We start from the raw sequence: 21,025 nt of genomic DNA, 5'->3' as shown, positions 1-21,025 counted from the left end.
CCATGGACCACACACTTGGAATGACAAACATGTCTGTCAGCAAAATATTTGCTGACATTTTTAAATGACTGCAGGGTTATTAGATGGAGATTCATTCAGTGTGTTAACACGTGTAATTAGGTTTTCCTTCTGTTTTAAAGGGATAGTTCAGAAGTTTGATCTAAGGTGTTTTCTTACTAGTTATATTCATGCAGGGAGCAGCTCTGCCTGCAGATCAGTTGATGTCCTGTCAAATACAAATCCACATTTTAAACAAGTAACAGCTTTCAAAATGTTTCCGTTTCCACTGGAAAACAGCATTTTAATGTTTTTTTAACGCTCAGCTTTCTAGGTGTAATGAAGAACTGTAACATTTTAACCAATGGTATCAATTTTTCTTACCTAGACTGGTCCAGAATTCATTGTAAGGGAGATGCCACCTCCTCTGTGAGGCTCCATTTAACCTCTAAGACCCCAGGTGAGAATATCTCCCAACCAGCAATGAATCACTATTGCCTGGCTATAGCTGCTGTTAGGCCAGCGGCATGCTGTGGAAAAATTATATCACCACATTTGCCCCATTGGAATGAAGAATACCACAGTCACTCCAGTACGGGCCCTTAGATTTTATTAAGTAACAGCTACCAACACAACCACACACATGAGAGAATTTTCTCTAATAAAACTCCAGTAGATAGCAGCCACTGAGGCACCAGCTCAGCTAAAGCAACACTAATGCACCATCTCTGTTTGGATTTCAATGAAAACCTGGATATTTTGGGTGGAAATCCATTTGCCGCGGGCTGGTTTGTGGCCACTCAGCACAGGGACACTGCGGCAACAATGGTGGGTATAGGTAAGAAACTGCTGCTGCTTCTTTTCAAATTTCGCTTCACTCATCATCTGTTTCATTGATGCCTGTGGTGTCTTTTTCCGTGGCAGTTCCTTCAGCATTGGAATAGATGCTGTTTCAAGGCGGACAGCTCGTCACAATGAGTGACAGGTGTTGTAGAGCGAACTTGACCAACTGCAGGGGGTGGAACTGACAATATGCTTCCTGCCACAAGGTGAAATGTTTCTTTTCCCTGCTTTAACAAAGAACCCAGGGAAAAAGATTGGAAACCCTCTTTAACACTGTTTATTTATGGTGTTTTTACTCTGTAAATTATTTTTGAATTAAGGAATTAATGCAACGACTTTTTCTTTTGGGTGCCTGTAAGCAACACAGAGACATGAACCATCTGAATATTTTGTAGTTTAACTTTTATAGGTCAACACAGTCCAATAGAAATCTTGCAGAATTGCTCAGATTTAAATGCTAACTCACATTTACATTCAACACTGCACAGTGCTCGGAGCAAACAGCCCTCATCTCTGACACCTGTGTTCCCTGTTGGGTCAACTGAAACTTGCTGGCGGACCAGCAGAGTGACCTGATTTATTAGAGTGATCACACTGTAGCTGCGAGTCACAGGCTTGATCCGCCATCGGATTCACACTCCACAGCTGCTGTTAATCCTCACTGAACTGTGCATGAGCAAGATAGTAAAACCTTCCTTGTAACAGGGGTGCCGCAAATAGCAACTGTGCTGCGCATTAGACGCACTCTCATAAAATGCATAAATGAATGTCTGAGAGCTAGAAGGGAGGAAATAGTTTTGTAATTACACTGGTGGTAATTTGGTGATTGAGAGAAGTTGCACAAGTGCTTTGACTGGGAGATAGATAATTGTTCAGCAAAGTTGTTCAAGGATGTTAAATGTCGCCCAGAGCTGACACGCCCTTATTAGAAATCTGAGTACATATAGTATGTTTAGTAGAAATCTGATGAGTCTCGAACTCAGCAGAATAAGTTTCTGACCTTTCTTTGCTTTGATCATTTGCACATCATCTAAAATTGAAATGAAAGCATTCATCATCATGTGAACTGATCAGTCTGCTGTTCAATGCACAGAGCTATAAGTTAGAGCATTAAAGAGACACTTTACAGACACCGAGTGCAGCAGCCTCACATGTTTCTGTTTCATCTAAAAGAAGCCTGCCTTTATTAGTGGTAAGAAAGCTAACATCAGTTACACTTTAGACAAGAGAATCAATACGTGATGAGCATTAATTTTCTGGACTGGTTTGTGCTCCTCACGCTCTAACATGCATTACATGAAATATACATTTGTTTCCCGGCTCTGTTACCATCCAAGACTGCCGAAGGTCGAGCTGTGGATTTACTGCAGCCGTTTGTCTTGCTTGCTTGGCACAGGCCACTTTGTCAGTGTTAATGTGTTAAGTGTGGAGGTGCATCCAAGAACCATCCCGGTTTATTAACATTTGAGAGTGAAAAACAAAACAAAAAACACGGTCATCTGGATGAATGCAACATTCGTTCAGCGTTTGGTAGTGTGGGATGGGTGACATGCAGAGCGGTGGGAGGGTGCAGCAATGCTGGACTGGGAGAATGCACAGAGGCACAATTAAAGCCACCAGAAGAGATCATCTTTCTGTTCTTAAAACAATTTGTACATGAAAGAAACATACTTTTAGGAACTGGCTGGTGGATACTAAAAGTAGATTAACTAAATGTTGATGAGCGCTGCTGTGATTTCATACATTTTTGCCAAATGTAAACATCAGTTACAGTAATAGAGGAGTAATAGAAACAGTGCAGAGCCTGATCAGAGATTTGTGCTAATGTTTGATTTAACAGACTAAAGAATCAACTTGCCGCACAGAGACTAAAGGCTTTTGGATTGTGCCAAAATGAGCTCATTATCACTTCTCCAGCCATCTGGTTTTGGTGTGTGACTGTAGTGCATCATCTGGTTACACTCATGGCAAACCACCCATACATACTTCAAACACGACTGCAGTGTCATTTGTTTTGTATGTCTGTTCAACCATGTACTCATGGAAAGCAGCTGTTTTACATAATAAATATTTATGTTTATGTTCAGCCGTTTGCCGTGATTGCTTCCTTATGAACAGCTTATTGTAAAAAGTCTCTGGTTTTTTAAAGATAACTTAGGAGAGAACGAAATGGAATGAAAGTCTGATTAACCAATGAATCTGCAAAGACATGCACAGTAAAGATTAACAAGATTAAGGTCAGTTTACTGATGCTCCTACTGAAAGGGTTTGTGTGAAAACTTGTATTTCTGGCAAACTGCACTAGAGTGATTTTTTTTTTTTTATCAGAATTTGTTCACTGTCGAAAATACAACCAAAGCTGCAATGCAGCCAATTTCAGCAAAAACGCTGTTCCTCACTCTAATGGAATTCATCGTTCAGCACATTCACTAGGACTCTAAAGGATGAATGTTTTGCTTTCATGGCTGCAAAAACAATACAATCCAATAGTATATTATAGAGTCCAAATTGCTGATGTTGTAACTTTACAAGCCAACTACACCAGCAAATAATGCTGGCTGCAGCAGACTTAATGTGATAGTCTGGTTTGTGCCATCGAAGGTTGTCATCTTCGTGTAGCTGTGCCTCGCACAGATGAAAATGTTGGACCAGCTTCTGCACTCTCAGGGTTTTACCAAAGATGGACGCCCAGTGGGCTTTAAATAACACAAGCAGTCACTGGTGAAAAAGAGATTATGCAAAGAAAAGTAGAAGAGAAGGCGCGTATTGTAAAAGTGGCACATGTGTCAGTGTTGGTTATTCCTTTTTTACAATGCACCATATCATACACCCCGACTTCATTGTTCAGTTTTGCATATTTTAGCAATGACCCTACCCAGCACCCTCCTTAAAATACACTCTACTCCTTAGTGATATTTTCTTCTGCTTTATTCATTGAGTTTTCAAGCAAAATATTAAAATGTGTCTGTCAGTGAATAAAAAAAAAAAAAAACTCTAGGTCTGACTCAACTGGTAATGATGGAGAGAAAGAAAACTGCTTTTGTAAGAAAGAGATTTCTCCTATAAGAAGATATGACGTTTTCTTGGCTGATTTTTTTTTTTGGATTCACATCACTGGACCAAAGTATCCATTTTGTCCTTTTGTGTTAGGAACAGAATGACAGCGCTTACAAAGATCTGCTGCCGCTGCTGAGGCCTGGGGAGGATTTTAAACAGGTTTTTCCTTATTCGGGAATCATTTATCCATCTGCAGCGTTGCCCCCTTTGGCTTTGTATTGTGTCACATGGCACACCAGCACCGTAAGGACCCTTTGCGGTAATCAAAGTGTTCACAACTGCACAGAGAATTTATTTCAAATGTTCCTCTCCTTGCTCAAAATCAGCAGCCTGGAATGTAATGATCTCACTCAAGATGAATGACATTTCAAAGGCACCACTTCAGCAATTACGTAGTCTCTAATTGTAGATAGAAGCACGGTGAGAAAAAAAAAATCATTGTCTGTCTTCTTTTGAACCCAGGTTAATTAAAGGACATTTGCTGAATTTCAATTAAAAAGTGATATATACTTAATTGGTCCGATAACTTTTGAAGGATTTAGTGATGAGATTGCACAGCCAGTGAAAGAGCAGAAAAGCCTTGATCTTGTACACAATACTTTATCAAAGAATCATATAGAAAAACACACTTCTTTCAAGAGAAACCTTTAACTATTATGTTCATCCTCATTACTTTGATAGGTTGCTCCCTCTGACTTTGTCATGTGAAGGCCCTCAACTACTAAGAACATTCGAGCAACAGATATACACACCACAGCACACAGACCCTTTAGGTTTAAGATTAGAATGCAACACACACAATTCAAAAATATATCATCTAATCTTGCAGTAATTGCCTTCTTTTCTTTTATACAATTAGAAAAAATACACAGTTAACTGAATTCACTCAAGGAAATGCTTTGACAAACTCACAAGTGATATTGAACTCGCACCATGACAGCTTTGGATACAGCACTGCTCTATCCTCTCCAAGTGTCTGCAGTGTCCTGTGTGCCATTAAGCATCAGCGGAGACTGTGGTCTCCGGCGTGTTCACGTGCCCTAAAAGGTGTGGAGAATTGTGCCCTGCCAGCGTCCTGAGGGTCATTTGTATTCATATTGACATTTTAAGGATTCACTACACCATTCTGTCATGTGTGTTCACACGTCGTCACCTCGGGGAGGGGCGTCTGGTCCTGCATGACCACTTGAGGAGGAGTTGGGCTAGGGCGAGCGTGGGCCACCGAGTTTTTCTGCAGCTCAACCCCGAAGGCAGGAGGAGCGTTCTGCAACTGTCTCCTGTACTGCACGAAGCTGCAGGTCTTTAGGATGATGGCCAGGATGTTCTTTCCTATGAGGATTCCAGATACCCTGGCATCCCTGTACAAAATCATGTTCCCCCCGCGGATGAAGAGCGTGATGACGTTGATGGTCACCAGGCTGAGGATGGGGTACAGGAGCATCTTGTGGGGCACAATGTTGATGCCCTGCATGCTGATCTCGCTCAAGGACACGCAGGGCAGCACGAGCAGGAGGATGTAGCAGTAGAAGAACATCAAGCCTTCCGCCCACAGAGGGAGCCCTTTCTTTTGGGGCTCCCACAAGTTGGCTTGGATGTCGAGTATGTCCAGTAAGTCTACCACCACCCAGAAGAGACGGTTCCGGATCTCCTCGCGCTTCTTGAAGGCGCGAACATACTCCATGTGGTCAATGGCAACCAGCACCACAAACAGCACCGGGATGCAGATGGACAGCAGCAGTGTCAGCGCCTTCCTTGCGAGAGCGTCCAAGCTCTTTCTGTCTGCTTTGTAGTTTTGATACACAAAGTAGACTTTGATCTCCAGCACAAAGATGTAAAGAAACCAGAGGATCATGGCATAGCCTCGCTTAGCTGTGCGCACCTCAGCGCCCACCCACACTGCAACGTAACGCAAGACTATTAGGAAGCAGATGTCTCCCACCATCACCATGATGCAGACGCCAATCTTCCGTGGTCCGTGGTTCTGCTCCACCAGGTAGGCATCAATCAGTGCCATGCTGCTCATGATCAGGATGGTGGACAGGCATACGTGGGGCTTGTTGGTGGGAGGTGGGGGTACCATCCTTGCCTGGGCGAGAGGGGGAGGAGTGTTGTTGAAGAGGGAGTGCAGAGGGTCCTCAGTTTGTCCAGTGAGGAGGCAGATCAGATAGTGCTGCTAGACAGCGGTGTTCCCCTCCATTGCTTCTGCCTTGGCCAGAATCCACAATGCATTAATAGGATTCACGCAGATCTCTTCAATCAATCTCCACTTGTGCCCAAGCCACCTGCCGGGTAAACAGCACCCTTCACTTAGTAAATCATGTTCATTTGCAAATGGTCTGTAAACATGCAGCTTCACGTGTGTAAATATTAATACATCTGGGGATGTCTACCTTTCACACCCTGATAATAATTCACTAAACACAAGAGTTTAACCAGTGAGTTCCAGGAGAAAAATAAAAAGCTGCTGCAACGTGCTCTCATTACAGATTCACTCTCGGCACCTCGTTTTCATACGAGCTTAAGCCTCAGAGATAAAAATCCAGCTGAATACTCACTTGTGTCCCTCTTTGTACTTTATCCAAATGACTGGCAGCGAGCGATCATCCATGAGACTGCACTGGGAGATCACAAAGCCCATCTGTAATCCACAGGAGAAGAGAGGAGAAAACGCATAAGATCCTCTCCTTCTCTGACAGATGTAAATCCACCAGTCATGGGTTGATTTATTTTTTCTTTTCTTTTCTTTTTTTTTTTACCAAGCAAAAAAGAAATCCCAGAGTACTGGCATCGTAATCCACTTACAGTTCAGACTGAATCACGAGGAGGCATCTTAAAGACTGCTCTCGATTTCTGCAATTCTAAGAATAGAGGTTATTTGGTGTTGTGCTTAGATAGAGGCTTTAAACCCCAAACTCCAAAGTAAAGTTAGTGGAAAAATCTCTGCAGTGAGTCCTGATTAAAAGAACATTTCCTCTCCAGAAGTTTTCCTCTCTGTCATCCACCATCCACGGACCAAAAAATGAAATCTTGCTCTCCTGTTTTTCAGTCTGTAAGTTTGAAAAGCAGTGTTGTAGTAGATCTTTTGAATGCAGCGTGTGTCTGGCTGTTCGTCCCCTCACAGCTGTGTGCATGTGTGTTTCCCCGTGTGTTCCTCTGTGTGTGTGTGTGTGTGTGTGTGCACAGGTTTCAGCTGTCTCCACGCTTCGTTGTCTCTGTAAAATGCAGCCCCCCTGGTGAGATCCTGGCTGCTGCGCCGTTTTCTGTCTCCTGCTCAAGCAGCTTTTGCCAGGGACACCAGGATCAACACCGCCAGTGGATTCCCCTGTCTCCACTCAACGTGCTCTGCCAGCACCACCAGCGCTGTGATACTCCAATGCCGCCCGCCTCTGTCTCTGTGCACTTTTCAGTTCTCTCGGCAAAGTCAGAGAGAGCCGAGCTGGTGCTCCTCTCCTCTGTTCAGACACACTCCTGGGATATTTTTCTGTCTCGCTTGCAGCTACCCTCCTCTTCTTTCTCCCTCTTCTGCTCAAGTAAAGGCACTTGCTGTGTGGAGGTGACGCTCAGCAGACCACAGCTGCAGAGAGAGCGAGAGGGAAAAGAGGTAGGGAGAGAGAGACAGAACACTTTTCCAGGGGGTGGAGAAAGGCGGGGTAGGGGGGGGAGGGAAGACGAGCCAGCCTTTTGCAGCTCAGCTGAATGCACAACTTCTCTCTTTTTTTTTCTCTCTCTCCCTCTTTTCTTTACACATTGTGTCTTGTGCTGATATCCTATTTTTTTGGGCTGTTTCTCCTTTGGGCGCCGAGCAGAAGCCCTGGTTTTCTTTCTTCCTTGAGAGGACTATTGAGGTGCTGTGCATTTTCCTCTCCCCATTAAGTTTAAGGTGAAAGGATGAAAAGTGATCTTGAGAGGAGAAAAAAAGGGGTGGGAGACAAAACGAGAGGAAAGAAGATGCTCTCCACATACGTCGTTGAGATGTATGAAGCCAGATCCCATGCAGGCTGTGCGTCTGCAGTCGGGGGAGACATAGGGGGGGAAAAAGAAGGAAGGGAGAGAGGGGGGTGAGGTGTGGCAGTGGCTCCTCCTGACAGAGAGCCTTTCTATTGATCTACTGACAGAGCAGTGAATCAGGAGACTGAGATGGGGCCAGAGACCAAAAGACATGAGGGGTAAGGGGAGATAGAGGGGGAGGCAGAGATGTGGGGCTGAGAAGGGGGAAACGAGATGAGGAGTGACATGATGAGAGGGAGAAAAAAAGCAGGAGAGCAGAGGATGTGCAGGGTGGAACTAAATGTCAAGGGAACATTTTTATCCTCTGCGATGTAATAATACCTGACTGGGAGATAATACATATGCAAAAATGTAAAAAGGTAGGAAAGCGTCGGTGCGTTGGCTCTTCCATGCTCTATGCTAACCAGCACTAGCTCTGTTTATCCAGCTGGGCCAATTAGTGATAATCCTTCCTCAGAGGAACCAAACTGCTTTCATTACGACAGTATGAAGCCATTTACCGCTCACTTCATGAATTGCAGTTATTGAAGAGTCAAAAATACAGTATTGGTTTTCTATGCACTGTGGTTGCACTTTTCATTCCACTGTGTAATGACAACTGAACAGAATCGCAATCAATTGTGCAGATTTTTACAGCCATGAACGGATACGGTTACAGATTTACCAGCTGTGATTCGGCTTACAGCTGCCATCATGACTGTTTATGAGCTCTATCACGCCTTTATCATGGAACCATATGGAGGCTTCATGTCTGACAAATGAAGTCAAGTGAATTAGTGGTTTGCCTTTCACCAAGATGCCTTCTTATTGACTATTTCCTCTGGATTTATTGACCATAATTGAGCCACGACAAGTGCAGTGATGGATTCTATTCTCCTTTGCAAATTGTAAAGTTGGTGTTCCTTCCACAACATTTTGGCAGTTGTTATAAAACACATGGCGGGCTTCAATTTTACGCCAACTGGAGCTAAAAACATTACTGCAACACATTAAACGGATTGTTAGAGAAGGTGGCCTGGTCATTAGAAAAATCGACGCAATGAAGGGTCGCAGGTCTCATCCTCGTTAACAGCCACGTGTCCTTGAGTCACACGCTGAAGCGCTACCTGCTGACTCGTTTGCACAAAGTCACTCTGGGTGACGGCATCGGCTCAGCACCTGAATTACACGTGGAAATGAGTGGGTTTCTTTTCTGTACAAGCGAACGACGCGGTGACCACTCAAATCTCACAGACTCTGTGAGATTTTATCTTGCTTTGGTCACTGAAGCACATCTGTTGAATGTCTTCATTTGTCTTCTTTCACTATCATTGCATTGTCTTTTTCAAGTCCTTGTTGCTGATTTATGCAGATGGTGTCAATGTACTCAGTCCTGATCAATGTACTTATACTGTTATACCAACGCAGAGCTGTATGTTATGATTTATGAAATTTTAGTCAGTAAAAGCACACAAGGTGTCTAGGCTGTCCTCCGCTGCCCTCTCTGTTCCGTCCATCAAGCTCTGCTCAGCCTCCTACAGAAGACTGTCCTTGGCTCCTGGAGGGGGACACTGCATCATCACTGTTCAGCTCCATGAGGGCAAGCACACAACAGATAGCAGACGATAAAACACGAGCGACGTTCTCTAAAACATAAAGCATCGACAAAAAACAATCAGAGGACTGGAAAGCAAGGAAGCCTTGGGAGTAACTGCGCTGTGGCTTTTTTTTATTTTATTTTTTATTTTATTGTCATGCCTTTTTTTAGAGTTGTTGTGAAAGTGGTTCTGTTTTGAACAATAAAATGCTCAATTCAATCGCTTCCCATTTAAATGTGGTATTTGGATTTATGCAAATATTTGAGCATGCTTTCTCAGAGCATAACACACTCCATTTTCAGAAAATGTTCCCTTGACAACCAAGTGCAGCAGCTTGAGCAACATGTTTTCTCTTCTTGTCAGAAAAGATATCATGGGAGGAATTCACCACTGCGAGCCACACCTCGAACTCAGCTCAAATCACACATAAAATATGTTTCTGAAACACTGTAACAGCAGAAAAACAAAATACACTTTACAACCGTAGTAGAAAATTTAGGCTTTCGAGTGCAGCCGCTCCTTTAGGCTGATTGCAATTGCTGGTTCAATCAGTAGTCTATTCTTCATTTCCCCTTTGTGCTCGCTGTTTACAGCACCTCTGTGACCAAATCTTTTTCCTGTTTTCTTGTTTACTGTCAACAGACAATCTTTGTGTTTTTTTTTTGTTTTGTTTTTTAGTTAGTTTTTTTTTTTTTTTTTTTTTGTGCAACAAGTCAAATGTCTACATAGCTTTTTACCAGAGGCAATTTGATGGCATGAAAAAACATTTTCTTGTACAACTTAAAAACACCGTGCACACTTTTCCAAGACTAGCTATGTTTAACACTCTGATATTTACCAGTGTAAGGCTGTGCTGAGATATTAATGTGCACCAAGTGCTGCAGGTAGTGGAATAATTACAGGGGCATGCATCATTAAATGAATAGGCTGATTTGATTTCCTTTGTGTTTAGACTGCAGATGATTTACTTAAGAGTCAAGAGAAAAGCATGATTAATTTCACTGTGCTATGTGCTACATTAAATCCAAACCAAAAAAAAACTGACAATTAAAATTACCATTAGATGTGTTTTGACAGAAAAAACCTACAAGAAATGGAGGTTAAATGTTTCCATATTTGTCTCTGAAGGAATCAAATTTCAGTATCACTACACTGAACATGTCATGATTTGTAGGTGTAAAAAAAAAAAAGGGGCAGTGGACACAAACGTGGATTGATTGCTTGGGTTCGGCAGCTGAGATTCAGTATCAGCAAGTTGTGAAGAGACTGGGGAATTTACATCACGAAGACAATGTGTACATGAAGCATAACAGTGGAAATAGGACACATAAATCACATTAGCTGTAACCCTGAGTCTGCCATCGATTACCTACAGGAAAACAAATAGGGGCGTTAGGGCTTCCCATCCTTAAACATCCCCATCAGGGTTGTAAGCACCAAATGGGAAACATGAAGTGGAAGAGGAAAGCTGCTCCCTATGGGGCCATTAGATCAGAGGTGGTGCTGGGGCTAACCGTGCGTTATACATTCATGCTGGAGGTCATTTCAGCCCCTGTAGCTAGGAAGGTATAGAAGTGTATGCTGTATCATTGCTATATAAGACTGAGGTCAGGTTAAATGTGAGACAAAGGATCATCAGCAGCTTTCACATAGGAACGATGAGTGCAAAACAGACCTGAATTTAACAGCATTTGCATCAGATTGATCTTGTTCAGAGTCCCATGTGGGTGGGATGTGCAACAGAGAGGAAGAGAATGATTGCCACATTATTACCACAATCAAGAAATCAACTGGGAGACAATTTAATACACGTTTAGGCTTTCAAAAACCTAATGGCTAAAGAAACCTGTCCACTTTACCACTTCACACTGAGCAAAACAGAAAGCGAGCGTTATTAGCAAAAGCATTCAGCACATGTCCTTAAAAGCAGCTATCCTATAAGGTTCAAGAGATGTTGTTATATAATGTGCAGAGTTGGGTTTTATGTCTCTCCAAATACTACTTTACACAGAAAACACAGGGGAGTGACACAGCTTGTGATCACTCCTCAGGTTTGTTTTTATGTAAGCCACCCCCAGAGTGAGGACAGGTGGGGGTGGGGACACGGCACTAGAGTGCATCATCATCCATGGCTCACCATAATGCCTTATAGTCTGAAGCACAGCTTTGGACATGCGAGATGAAACCCATGAAAACTTTATTTCCTGCTGTGACCTACAGTGAAAAGAAGAACTGTGTGAACCTTTTGGAATTTCATGGTTTTCTGCTTTAATTTGTCATAAAATGTCATCAGATTTTTATCTGAATCAAAAGTATTAATAAATACAATGTGTCTAAAATAATAATTCAGATTCTTCATGTCTTTATTAAGAACAACCATATAAACCTCATAATGATAGTGGAAAAAGAATTCATGACCTCAAAAAAGCTAATTGGAGTCAGGTGTTACCATACTTACTCAAACCTTTTAAATTAGCCAAAAAGACCTTTCAGAGGATCTACGATCAAGGATTGTTGATTTACAAAAAGCTGGAAAGGGTTACAAAGAGATGTCAAAGACTTTAGAAATTTACCAGTCTACAGTTAGACAAACAATCTAAATGGAGACACTGTGGGCCTGTGACTACTCTAACAAGAAGTGGGCAGCCCGTCAAAATGACCACAAGATCACGACAAACACCTATTAATGAGGTAAAGAAACAACTTGAGTGACAGCCAAAGATTTGAAAGCATCATTGGAACTGGCTAACATTTGTGTTCATGAGTGTACAGTGGATAAAACATGCAGGGTGTCTATGGTAGGACACCACGGAGGAAGCTGCTGTTTACTACAAAGAACTATTGCTGAACACCTGAAGTTTACCAAAGAGCACATCGACACTCCACAGCAGTATTGACAAAATGTTTTGTGGACTGACGAAACAAAGATTGACCTTTTGGAAAGTACCTCACAGCACTACATCTGGTGTAAAACACAGCATATCATCATGAAAACACCATCCTAATCGTAAACTATAAACATAATCATAAACTACATAAACTAGTGGAGGAAACATCATGATTTGGGCCTGCTTTGCCGCATCAGGGCCTTGCCAGCTTGCAGTGATGATGTTGAGACATGAAAGAACAGATTTTATAGTGTTATTACTTTAAGCACATTATATTTGTTAATACTCTTGACTTTGACAAAGAACAGATCACATTTTATGACAAATTAATGCAGAAAACCATGAATTCCATAAGGTTCACATACTTTGTCATGCCACTGTATCCAGCACAAAGAGAGTCACTTAACATCAGTGATAAAGTAGATATTAGTGGTTTAATGTCAGGCTCTGTGAAAGAGTTTGGATCAGCAATCAGAGAACACTTTTTGATTAAAAAAAATCACAAATAAAGTTCCTTGATCCTTGAAAGTAACATAATAAATCCTTCCTGGGACATTTATTTTATCCATTTGCAGTAGGAGGAGTGTAGGTGCTTTAATCTAGGGCAGCTCTTCAGTATTCACTTAAAACAAAATCTGCTGACAGTATAGTGACAGTAGCTTAAGCTGTATCCATCCCTATTAATAACAAAGCTTCTGGTGGCCTGTAAGTGACTCAGTAGTCAGTCACATCCTCAAACTATCACAGTAAATACAAGTGAGCTAATTAGAGGAGAAGTTCAACAGCAATTCTCAAGTGAAGAGCTGATACTGTGTGTCACTGTGCAAAATAATATTGTTTTAATGATGCTTTGCAATTTTCATCTAGAGAACAAACTGTGTTGCGCTGCCATTCACTGACTCGGAGCAACACGATGCACTGCAGCAGCTGAAAATGTAAGAAGGCAGGCGGGGGTGGGAGGGAGGATAGAAAATCCCAATGGGCAGCAGTGAGATTTGGGTCGACAACAGGCTAGAAAGTTGATTTCAAAAGCCAGAAATTTACTGCACCTGATGAAGTGATTGGAGAGTGCAGTGATACTGCACACAGTACAGGTGAACACAGAATCTTTTATTGGTTCATTACTGTTGATACAACCTGCAGTAGCAGATGAGTTTGTAAGACTAGGTATATTATTTGTGCTTCTTTGAAACTTCTCCCAGAGTGGCAATTTGCTTTAGTTCCAGTAAATACCGAGATGATAGTGGCGGTGGAGTTAGTGTCACTCTGGGATGCTATTTTTGGATGAGCTAATTAAGCAGCATATTTTCCTAAAAGGCTTTCTGTTAACCTGCCTACTCACAGCTCATACATGGAACACATGTCGATGGACTCTGCCGCTTCACACACAGAGTGGTGTTAAGTGACTAAAACAAAATGGATAGTTAGAAGCTGAGAGGCCCCCATCAGTCAATATTAATGACTGTGGCTCTCTGGATAAAATGAATTCCTTTTCGAAATTCGTGTATGCGCACAAATCTTGTTTCTACCTGAATGCAAATTTGAGCTGTGGAGGGGAATTTCACTGATTTATCATAAATATGAAGATAAACAGCCAACTGTAAGTCAGTGGAGGTGTGCTGTAATACTGTAGGACAGTGATTTGTCTGCAGCCTTATTAGACTTGAAATCATTGATGAATTTTTTGTTTGCACAAGCCTCTCTGTGGTTCCCTCACTCTGATTAATTGAATACAGAGCAACTGTGATGTGGCCATTTACCCATAGAAAGTATCTGCATGGTCCCCTGAGGTTGCTTGTGTACACAGAAATGCATGGCATTAATTAAACTGTCCACAATCATAACTAAAAGAGAAGACAACAAACTTTCACAGGCACTGCTTCTTTGTCAGGGGCTTTTGTAGTTGAATTATTTTGCACTCAACACTATTGCTTATTGATTGTTCTCTGTTTGTGTTGCTGTATAGTTGTGTTGGGTAAATGTTAGTTTTTTATGCATGAGGTCTGAGGTGATTGCTAATAAATACAGTGCAAGCCCTGTGGCCAAAGAAATCTACTAGAGTTTAAAGAAGTATTAACAAGTCAACCCAAATCCAGCTTCATGCAAGTAAATGATGATCACCAGCTTGCATCATTCTGTTTTATCTGAGGGCAACTGTGGACAAGAGGCTATTATAATGTTGTGCTCATGGAAAACAGAACAGAACAACCTTCAACTGTATGCGTTTCTTTCTTTTCAAAGCAGTGAGTCGGGTTGCTTCTCGATCGACATGTTAATTTTCAGTGGCATGTTTCCCAACCCTCCTCACAGGGGACCTGGCTAATTTGGGGAAGTAGTTTATAAATGGCAGAAACTCTACAGACCCAGTCCACCTTTCTTCCTTAGGACTACTGTTTGGCTAACTTAATGAGGCAGCACCGTGCGTGTGCGTGCATGCGCGCGTGTGTGTGTGTGTGTGTGTGTGTAGATAGCAGATAGAGAGGTTAAAGGAGACGAGATAAACTTTTCGTGAGTCCACTAAGGAAACATTGTGCTCCTCTTGAAATTATGAAATTGTGTGGTATAAGTGTAGTCTTTATGGCTCTGTATAGTACAAGAGCTATTTAAACAAGTTTATTTGATGGAAATACTAAATAATTTTGATATTAGCATTGGGGAGCAAAACATGTTATGTCCCATCCTGTCTCCAGAGCTCTTACAGAACACAAGCTCCTCCTAAATGGCTGCACTAATGTTGCACCATTACTGACAGTAGCCATTAATCACTCAGTATGTGGAGGATGGGTTTGTTTAATCATTATAGCTTTTGCTATTGTACATGAATTCTAAAATCTATGCATAGCAGAAATCAGCTGAGGTAGATGAGGAACACTGGCAAGGTCGTAAATCAGCTCTGACTGACTGGAGATACAGAAATCTTTAGACCATTGAGTTACTAAGTTCTGGGTGGAATTGTTCACTAGGAAGCTAGAAGGAGTCTTGAACTGTGGAGCTTACAGCATACATGATTATTACTGAACTTAACTATAAGAATGCAGCCCTAACCTTCCCTGCGTGTTAACTGGTCTGTCAACCCATGCATTTTTTGTAAAGCCTTTAAACATTGGTAGAGTAGTTTTGAGTGTTATGGTCTGAAAACACAACTGTAATTAGGTTCTAGCATCCCTTAAGTTTGATGGGGACACAAAGATGAGACTGTGCTAAAAGACTAAGGCTAAAGTTGCATGTACCAGATGAAATACCAGTATCATCATCAGCTGATAAAAAAAACCTCTGTCCTCGTCTTACAGTGTGACGCTGCTAAAGTTAAACCTATCCGTTAACTCTGTCTTTATCCCATATTGCTGAATTCAGATGTTATTTGAAGCTGGTTTTATCCTGTACTCTTCTGTTTGATTCTTTATTTAATACTTGTTTTATGTTCCATTTTATTCATTTTCAATTTAATCTTTTTTGCAGTCTTATAAGTTTTATGTTGTTGGGTATTTGCCTTTGCTCTTATTGCACTGTCTACACAGCTGAGCAGACATGCAAAAGGAAGTGAACTGCCTTGTTTGGACCGTCATGTATCATTGCAGGTTGAATGAATAAATGTATGAATCTACTGCATGTTTCCCTTTTATTGTTAGAATGTGCACAGTAAGTCCTGCCTGTGATAAGAAACGCTGCTATGGTGTCAATGCACCCTAATCTGGAAGAGTTGCTAATGTGAACAGTGAACTAATGGACACTGGTTAGTTTTATGTAATGTGCTCCTTTTTAACAGGATGCACCTGTTATGTCTCTCATAAATAAAGTCTAAGAACAAAAGCCATGTTAGGTCGAATTCATGTACAGATTCAAAGAGAGAATACTTCAATGACCTTTATGAGAATTTAATTGAAAAAACCTCAACATTAATTTAATTTTGTCTATCTAGACTTTACCACTTAATGAAAAACACATGTACAAATCAGTAAAACTAACGTTTTTAAAAGAAAAAAATACTTTCACGTTTGAAGAATGAGTAGACAAACACTATCCTTGATTTATCCCTGATCCCCCTTATTATTTTCCTGTTGTGTTAATGATTAATGACTCCTAAAGATGAATGAACTTGTCTCTGATTGTTACTGATCAACTAAACTAGCCTGAAAATATGACTTCATAGTCAAAAACATAAAATCTTATTGTCACAAAAGGAAATAAGCTAGCTAACTAGGTCAGAAGTGTAACAGCAACACAGTAAGGACAAAATATATCATCATGCAAAATACGGCAAAAATATTTTTCTCTTTCATGTGTTTTTTTGGCTTGAGAATGAAATGTGCTCGCTGGCTCATACTGTAGCACCATCCTCCATCGTTAAGCAAGAGGAGATGCAAGATGGTGGGGTGGCGGAGAGGGGATGGTGGTGGGAGCAGAAAGATTGCTGGAGTGCTTTGAAATTCCAATGGGCAGGGAGATTTGGTTTCAAAACAGAGTAGTCAGTGAGTTTCCGGGAAGCCAGAAATTTGTGTTGTGCAATTCCAGTGAGGAGGGCGCTGGGAAGGAGGGAATAGGGGAGAAGAGTTTGTTCTAAAAGGGAAAAGAAGCTAGGGAATGAGATGTGAAAGTCCCCGTGGCTCCAATCTGCAGGTCTCAGCAGTTGGTCCAGTTAACAGGAAGTTACTGATGTTAATTAACGGTTCCACATATATTATGGTCTAATGTGTTCTATGAGATATGAAAGTTGCACCAGATGCACCTTTAAATACAATTTAATTCAAAGAGTATTTTCACTTTGAAGCTATTCCAGCCAGTAGAACAGGCTCACAATGAGAGATACCTGTGCATTGTCCCGACTGGGATTCAGAAGTAAACCATTTAATTTGGCAGCGAGTTGCTCAGGATGCATCAGAGGGAAATGTGCCACTGCTTCTGAAAACAGTGTATTTAGGTCAGTCCACATTTGCAGTCCTGTGAGAGAGTGAGAGGCAGAGGGACGCCACCCAAAGGCACAAGCATTCTGAGGCACCCAAAAACATAACCAGCGTGGTTTTTTTGGCAACGATGCAGCGCCGTCGCATTTTAAAGGAATTGAAATTGAGACAGAAGCTGGGCCAAACGCGGCGGTTTCGACCACCCATCACACTCCCCATTGTCTCATGCCAGAGGCATTTGGTGCTGGCTTGATAAGGGAAAACAAGATAGATACACATGGAACAAAAGGGAAGGACCAGTCGGACTGAGATACATGAGAGAGTGTGTTAGGAAAGTGTGCTTTGAGTAGGTGTGTTGTTGAAACTATATGAAATGACTGACAAGAGATTTAGAAGAAATATTGTTTTAAACGATGGCCGCTATTGTTTCTGTTGTCTCTCAGTTTTACAGAGGTATTTAGTCCTGCTTTATATAAGGGGGAGGCAGAGGAGATACTCAGGAAAAACCAGTCATCAGAGCACTATTTAAATACCTCATTTTCACCCAAAAGATGCAGAAGGGAGGGAGGGTGGAATTGTAAAGGAGGTCTGCCCTACATTTTTTGAGTTTCTAATGCTCAAAACGATGCTGAATGGGAGCACGGGCTAGTCTGCCCCGCAGTAAATACAGAAGCCATTTCCCTTTTTCATTATCCTCCCAGCTCCAAAAAGAACCAAATTTCTGTCTCACTTCACTGAAAAAAGCTTCGTGAGATATCACGAGTTTGCCTCACGTATAGCATTTCACCCAGAAATAGAATCGTGTGTGTCCTCAATCCAAGTCTCCCCACGACACCGTTCCCCTCGCTGACACCGTGCAGAGAGAAGAATTTTTTTTTTTTTCATGTTGCATCAACTGGTCTGAAGGGAGGGATCCTCCTGCCCCACTCTGCAGACGGCGGCTCTTTGTCTAGCCGGACTCCCCCGGCTTTTACATATTGTTTTCAATGACTGAGTTGTTGGAGGAAATTCAGCATGAAAAGCCCTCTTCCCTGCCACCATCCTGGCTCGTGCACACAGGGAGCACTGAGAGGTGTGTGTTTACTGCACAGGCAGGCAGGGAGAGCACTGGGTAGATTTATTCGGGGCTTTTGTTTCTCCGTGCAAAGCAAGGAGTCGGAAATAGCTTTGAGACAAGTATGCTTTAGATTAAAGTGAGTGTTTCGCTTATACGTTTGCTTCACAGTCTACAGCAAGAGATTTCCAGGTACTTCATAAAACATGTGCTGTTTGGCATCTGCTTTAGCACTTATTGTGTGAATTACGGAGAGAGCTGCGCTCGTCAGCAGCCACTTAAATTAGTTTGGCACTCGTGTCATCTGTTGACTACATCCTCGTGATCCCTAGAGTGAAGGAGGAACACGAAAGTGACTAAAATCTGGAGTCAAACACCTAAGAGGGGCCTTCTTGTTATGCACGATCTATAATGGGCCCACCTCTGTTCTGAAGAACTCCTCTTGCCAAGTGTAAATGTGCATTAAGCATACTTAAATCACACAACTTCAAAGCGGCTTTTAGCACGTCCTACACTTTCTCCAAAGAGTTGGGTGAACTAGTGCCATTAAAAGTGGTGCATGTAATGTAATATCATTTTTATTTTATATCCAGCACAGGTGCAGTTCAATTTGCGCATATAAGTTTGTCAGAGGAAATTACAGCGTTATCTTCACTAGCTTATCGACCACGACCCACCATCAGCATATCACATCATGTTGCTGCTACTTTTACAGAAATTAAAATAAAATGAATCCGACTTTATTCATGTTGAGCAGGTTTTATTTAAATGAAATGGATGCAGTTTGTTGTACAGTCCGTGTACTGTAGCTCTCCTGTGGCCTCAATGGTCTTCAATGCAATGTGAGTCATGTGTTTCAGGACAAGGACTCGTAGAGTAGTCTAGGGTTCTTTTAGAAATAACCTCTTGAGCCGCCACCTATTACTTTCCCTCCGTAGCTGATTTTGATCACAGATAGTGTGGGTCAGGAGGACCAGTCGTGCTTACTGTATGAACCTAGAGAGAAGTTGGTTAAGTAGAACAAGGAGACAGGTGCAGGTATAGCGTCTCTCTACATATATATATTAAGATTGCTTCTTTTCCTGCATGCATTATACTATGCAACCTCATAACACAGCCGTCTTGAACTAGTTTACTTTGGGTCCTTTTTATCTTTTCAGATACTTTCGTGTATATGATCAAACTGAGAAGAAAGTTCTCCTTTCATATGGTTAATGAAGGGAAATTCTCCACCAAAACTGATTTTATATCACTTACTAAATCAATTGAATGCTCACTGATTCTAACTGAATTTAAATTACAACATGGACAAAAACACTGAGAATTACATTTCATGCCTTCTATGGGAAAATGCACTGCAGTTCAAGTCATTCGCCAGTACAAGCATTTTGTTTTTAATCATGTTTTACCTTGGACTGATAGCTTTTATTTTATTTTATTTTGAGTATGTACTGTGTGTGGGTGCTATCAGTTGATTGTATGACAGGCTGCAGTACTCGATTACCCTTGAAGGGATAAATAAAGTTATACTGACTGACTTGAAGGTCAGTCGACTCCAAACTCTGTAATTCTCATAACAAACTGTGCCTGATTTCCTCAAGGAAACTCGAACAGACGTGATGGAAACCACTGCTGTTACTGATGCTAGTCCAGCTGGTCACTAACTTGAAGACACCACTGAGTAAGATGATTGATTATCAGCCTGACAACACAGTGACAGGGGTTCCTGATTGAACATGACTGACTGTCAGAGATGAACATGAAATAGTTACCCATTTAAGTAGACGATGGTCCCCATCATTAAATATGTCACCTGTTTGACGTTTGTTTTACATTAAGCTCTAAACTCTGTGTTTCATAAAAAACCTTCCTTTTATAAAAACTGTTTTGCTTGCTTTCTCACTACCAGTATGAATATTAATCCTGCTGCTAACATGAATCATCCTAATCGCTCTTGTTTAATTAAAATGTCTCCTTCAGTGTCTGGGAGATCATACAGTCTGGTTAAGCCAGTGGTTCCCCTTTAGAAGTCAGACATGAAGTATTTGAATGACAATAATTATGCAGCATTTGTGAGAGTGGCCTGCCAAAACTAATCCTCACTTGTGCAAGACCATAAATGCAGAGTCAGATCAAGGCCAGACAAATCTCTGCAGATGGGGGTGAAAATTGACTTTGTTCACTGACAATAAATGTTAGGAGGTAAGTAGTTCACGGGAGTACATCCAATTTGGCCTACATTCTGGGGTACTGCATCATGCTCATCTGAAATGGCTCTTCTCAACACACTGGTAACAAATACTGAAACATTACTTATTCTGATTAAACACTCTGGATATTACTGTTCTCTAAGTAAAATCTACATCTAAGAAATACGAAGAAAATTACTGCCTATGTCCAGCTCACGACTCAGAAATTAGTCAGCTACATGGCAGCGAGGCAAAACAATGAATACAAGTTCTACCTGAAGGCACTGGAGCAGTGAACGGGAACAATGCTTGTCATTTGACAATCCAAAGAGTATCCAGAAACTGTGCAGCAGTTTGGGTGTGGTGGGCAGAGCGGGCCTCCCTGCAGTCTCTGTTTTTAGCATGAAGATGTCAGCCACTGTGGAATCAATTTCACCACAGGCAGACCAGGTCCATCTACATTTTTCAATTCATTTATACTCATTACCAGGAAATAGCCAGAGGCAGAAGC

The 21,025-nt window shown here is 41.7% G+C and overlaps 1 protein-coding gene across 1 annotated transcript; it reads right to left on the bottom strand.

Moving 5' to 3' along the window:
* Positions 1-4,326: 4,326 nt before the first annotated feature.
* On the bottom strand, positions 4,327-7,337 carry LOC113159264 (transmembrane protein 121). Its single transcript, XM_026355871.1, has 2 exons — positions 6,453-7,337; positions 4,327-6,179 (listed from the first exon to the last, which is right to left on the bottom strand). The coding sequence occupies exon 2, from the start codon at positions 5,975-5,977 to the stop codon at positions 5,027-5,029; it is 951 nt and encodes a 316-aa protein (XP_026211656.1). The 5' UTR covers positions 5,978-6,179; positions 6,453-7,337; the 3' UTR covers positions 4,327-5,026.
* Between the last annotated feature and the right edge of the window lie 13,688 nt (positions 7,338-21,025).

This window comes from Anabas testudineus, chromosome 15 (genome assembly GCF_900324465.2).
Source record: "Anabas testudineus chromosome 15, fAnaTes1.2, whole genome shotgun sequence".
NCBI classification, from domain to species: domain Eukaryota; kingdom Metazoa; phylum Chordata; class Actinopteri; order Anabantiformes; family Anabantidae; genus Anabas; species Anabas testudineus.
This window is presented reverse-complemented; position numbering and strand designations above follow the sequence as displayed.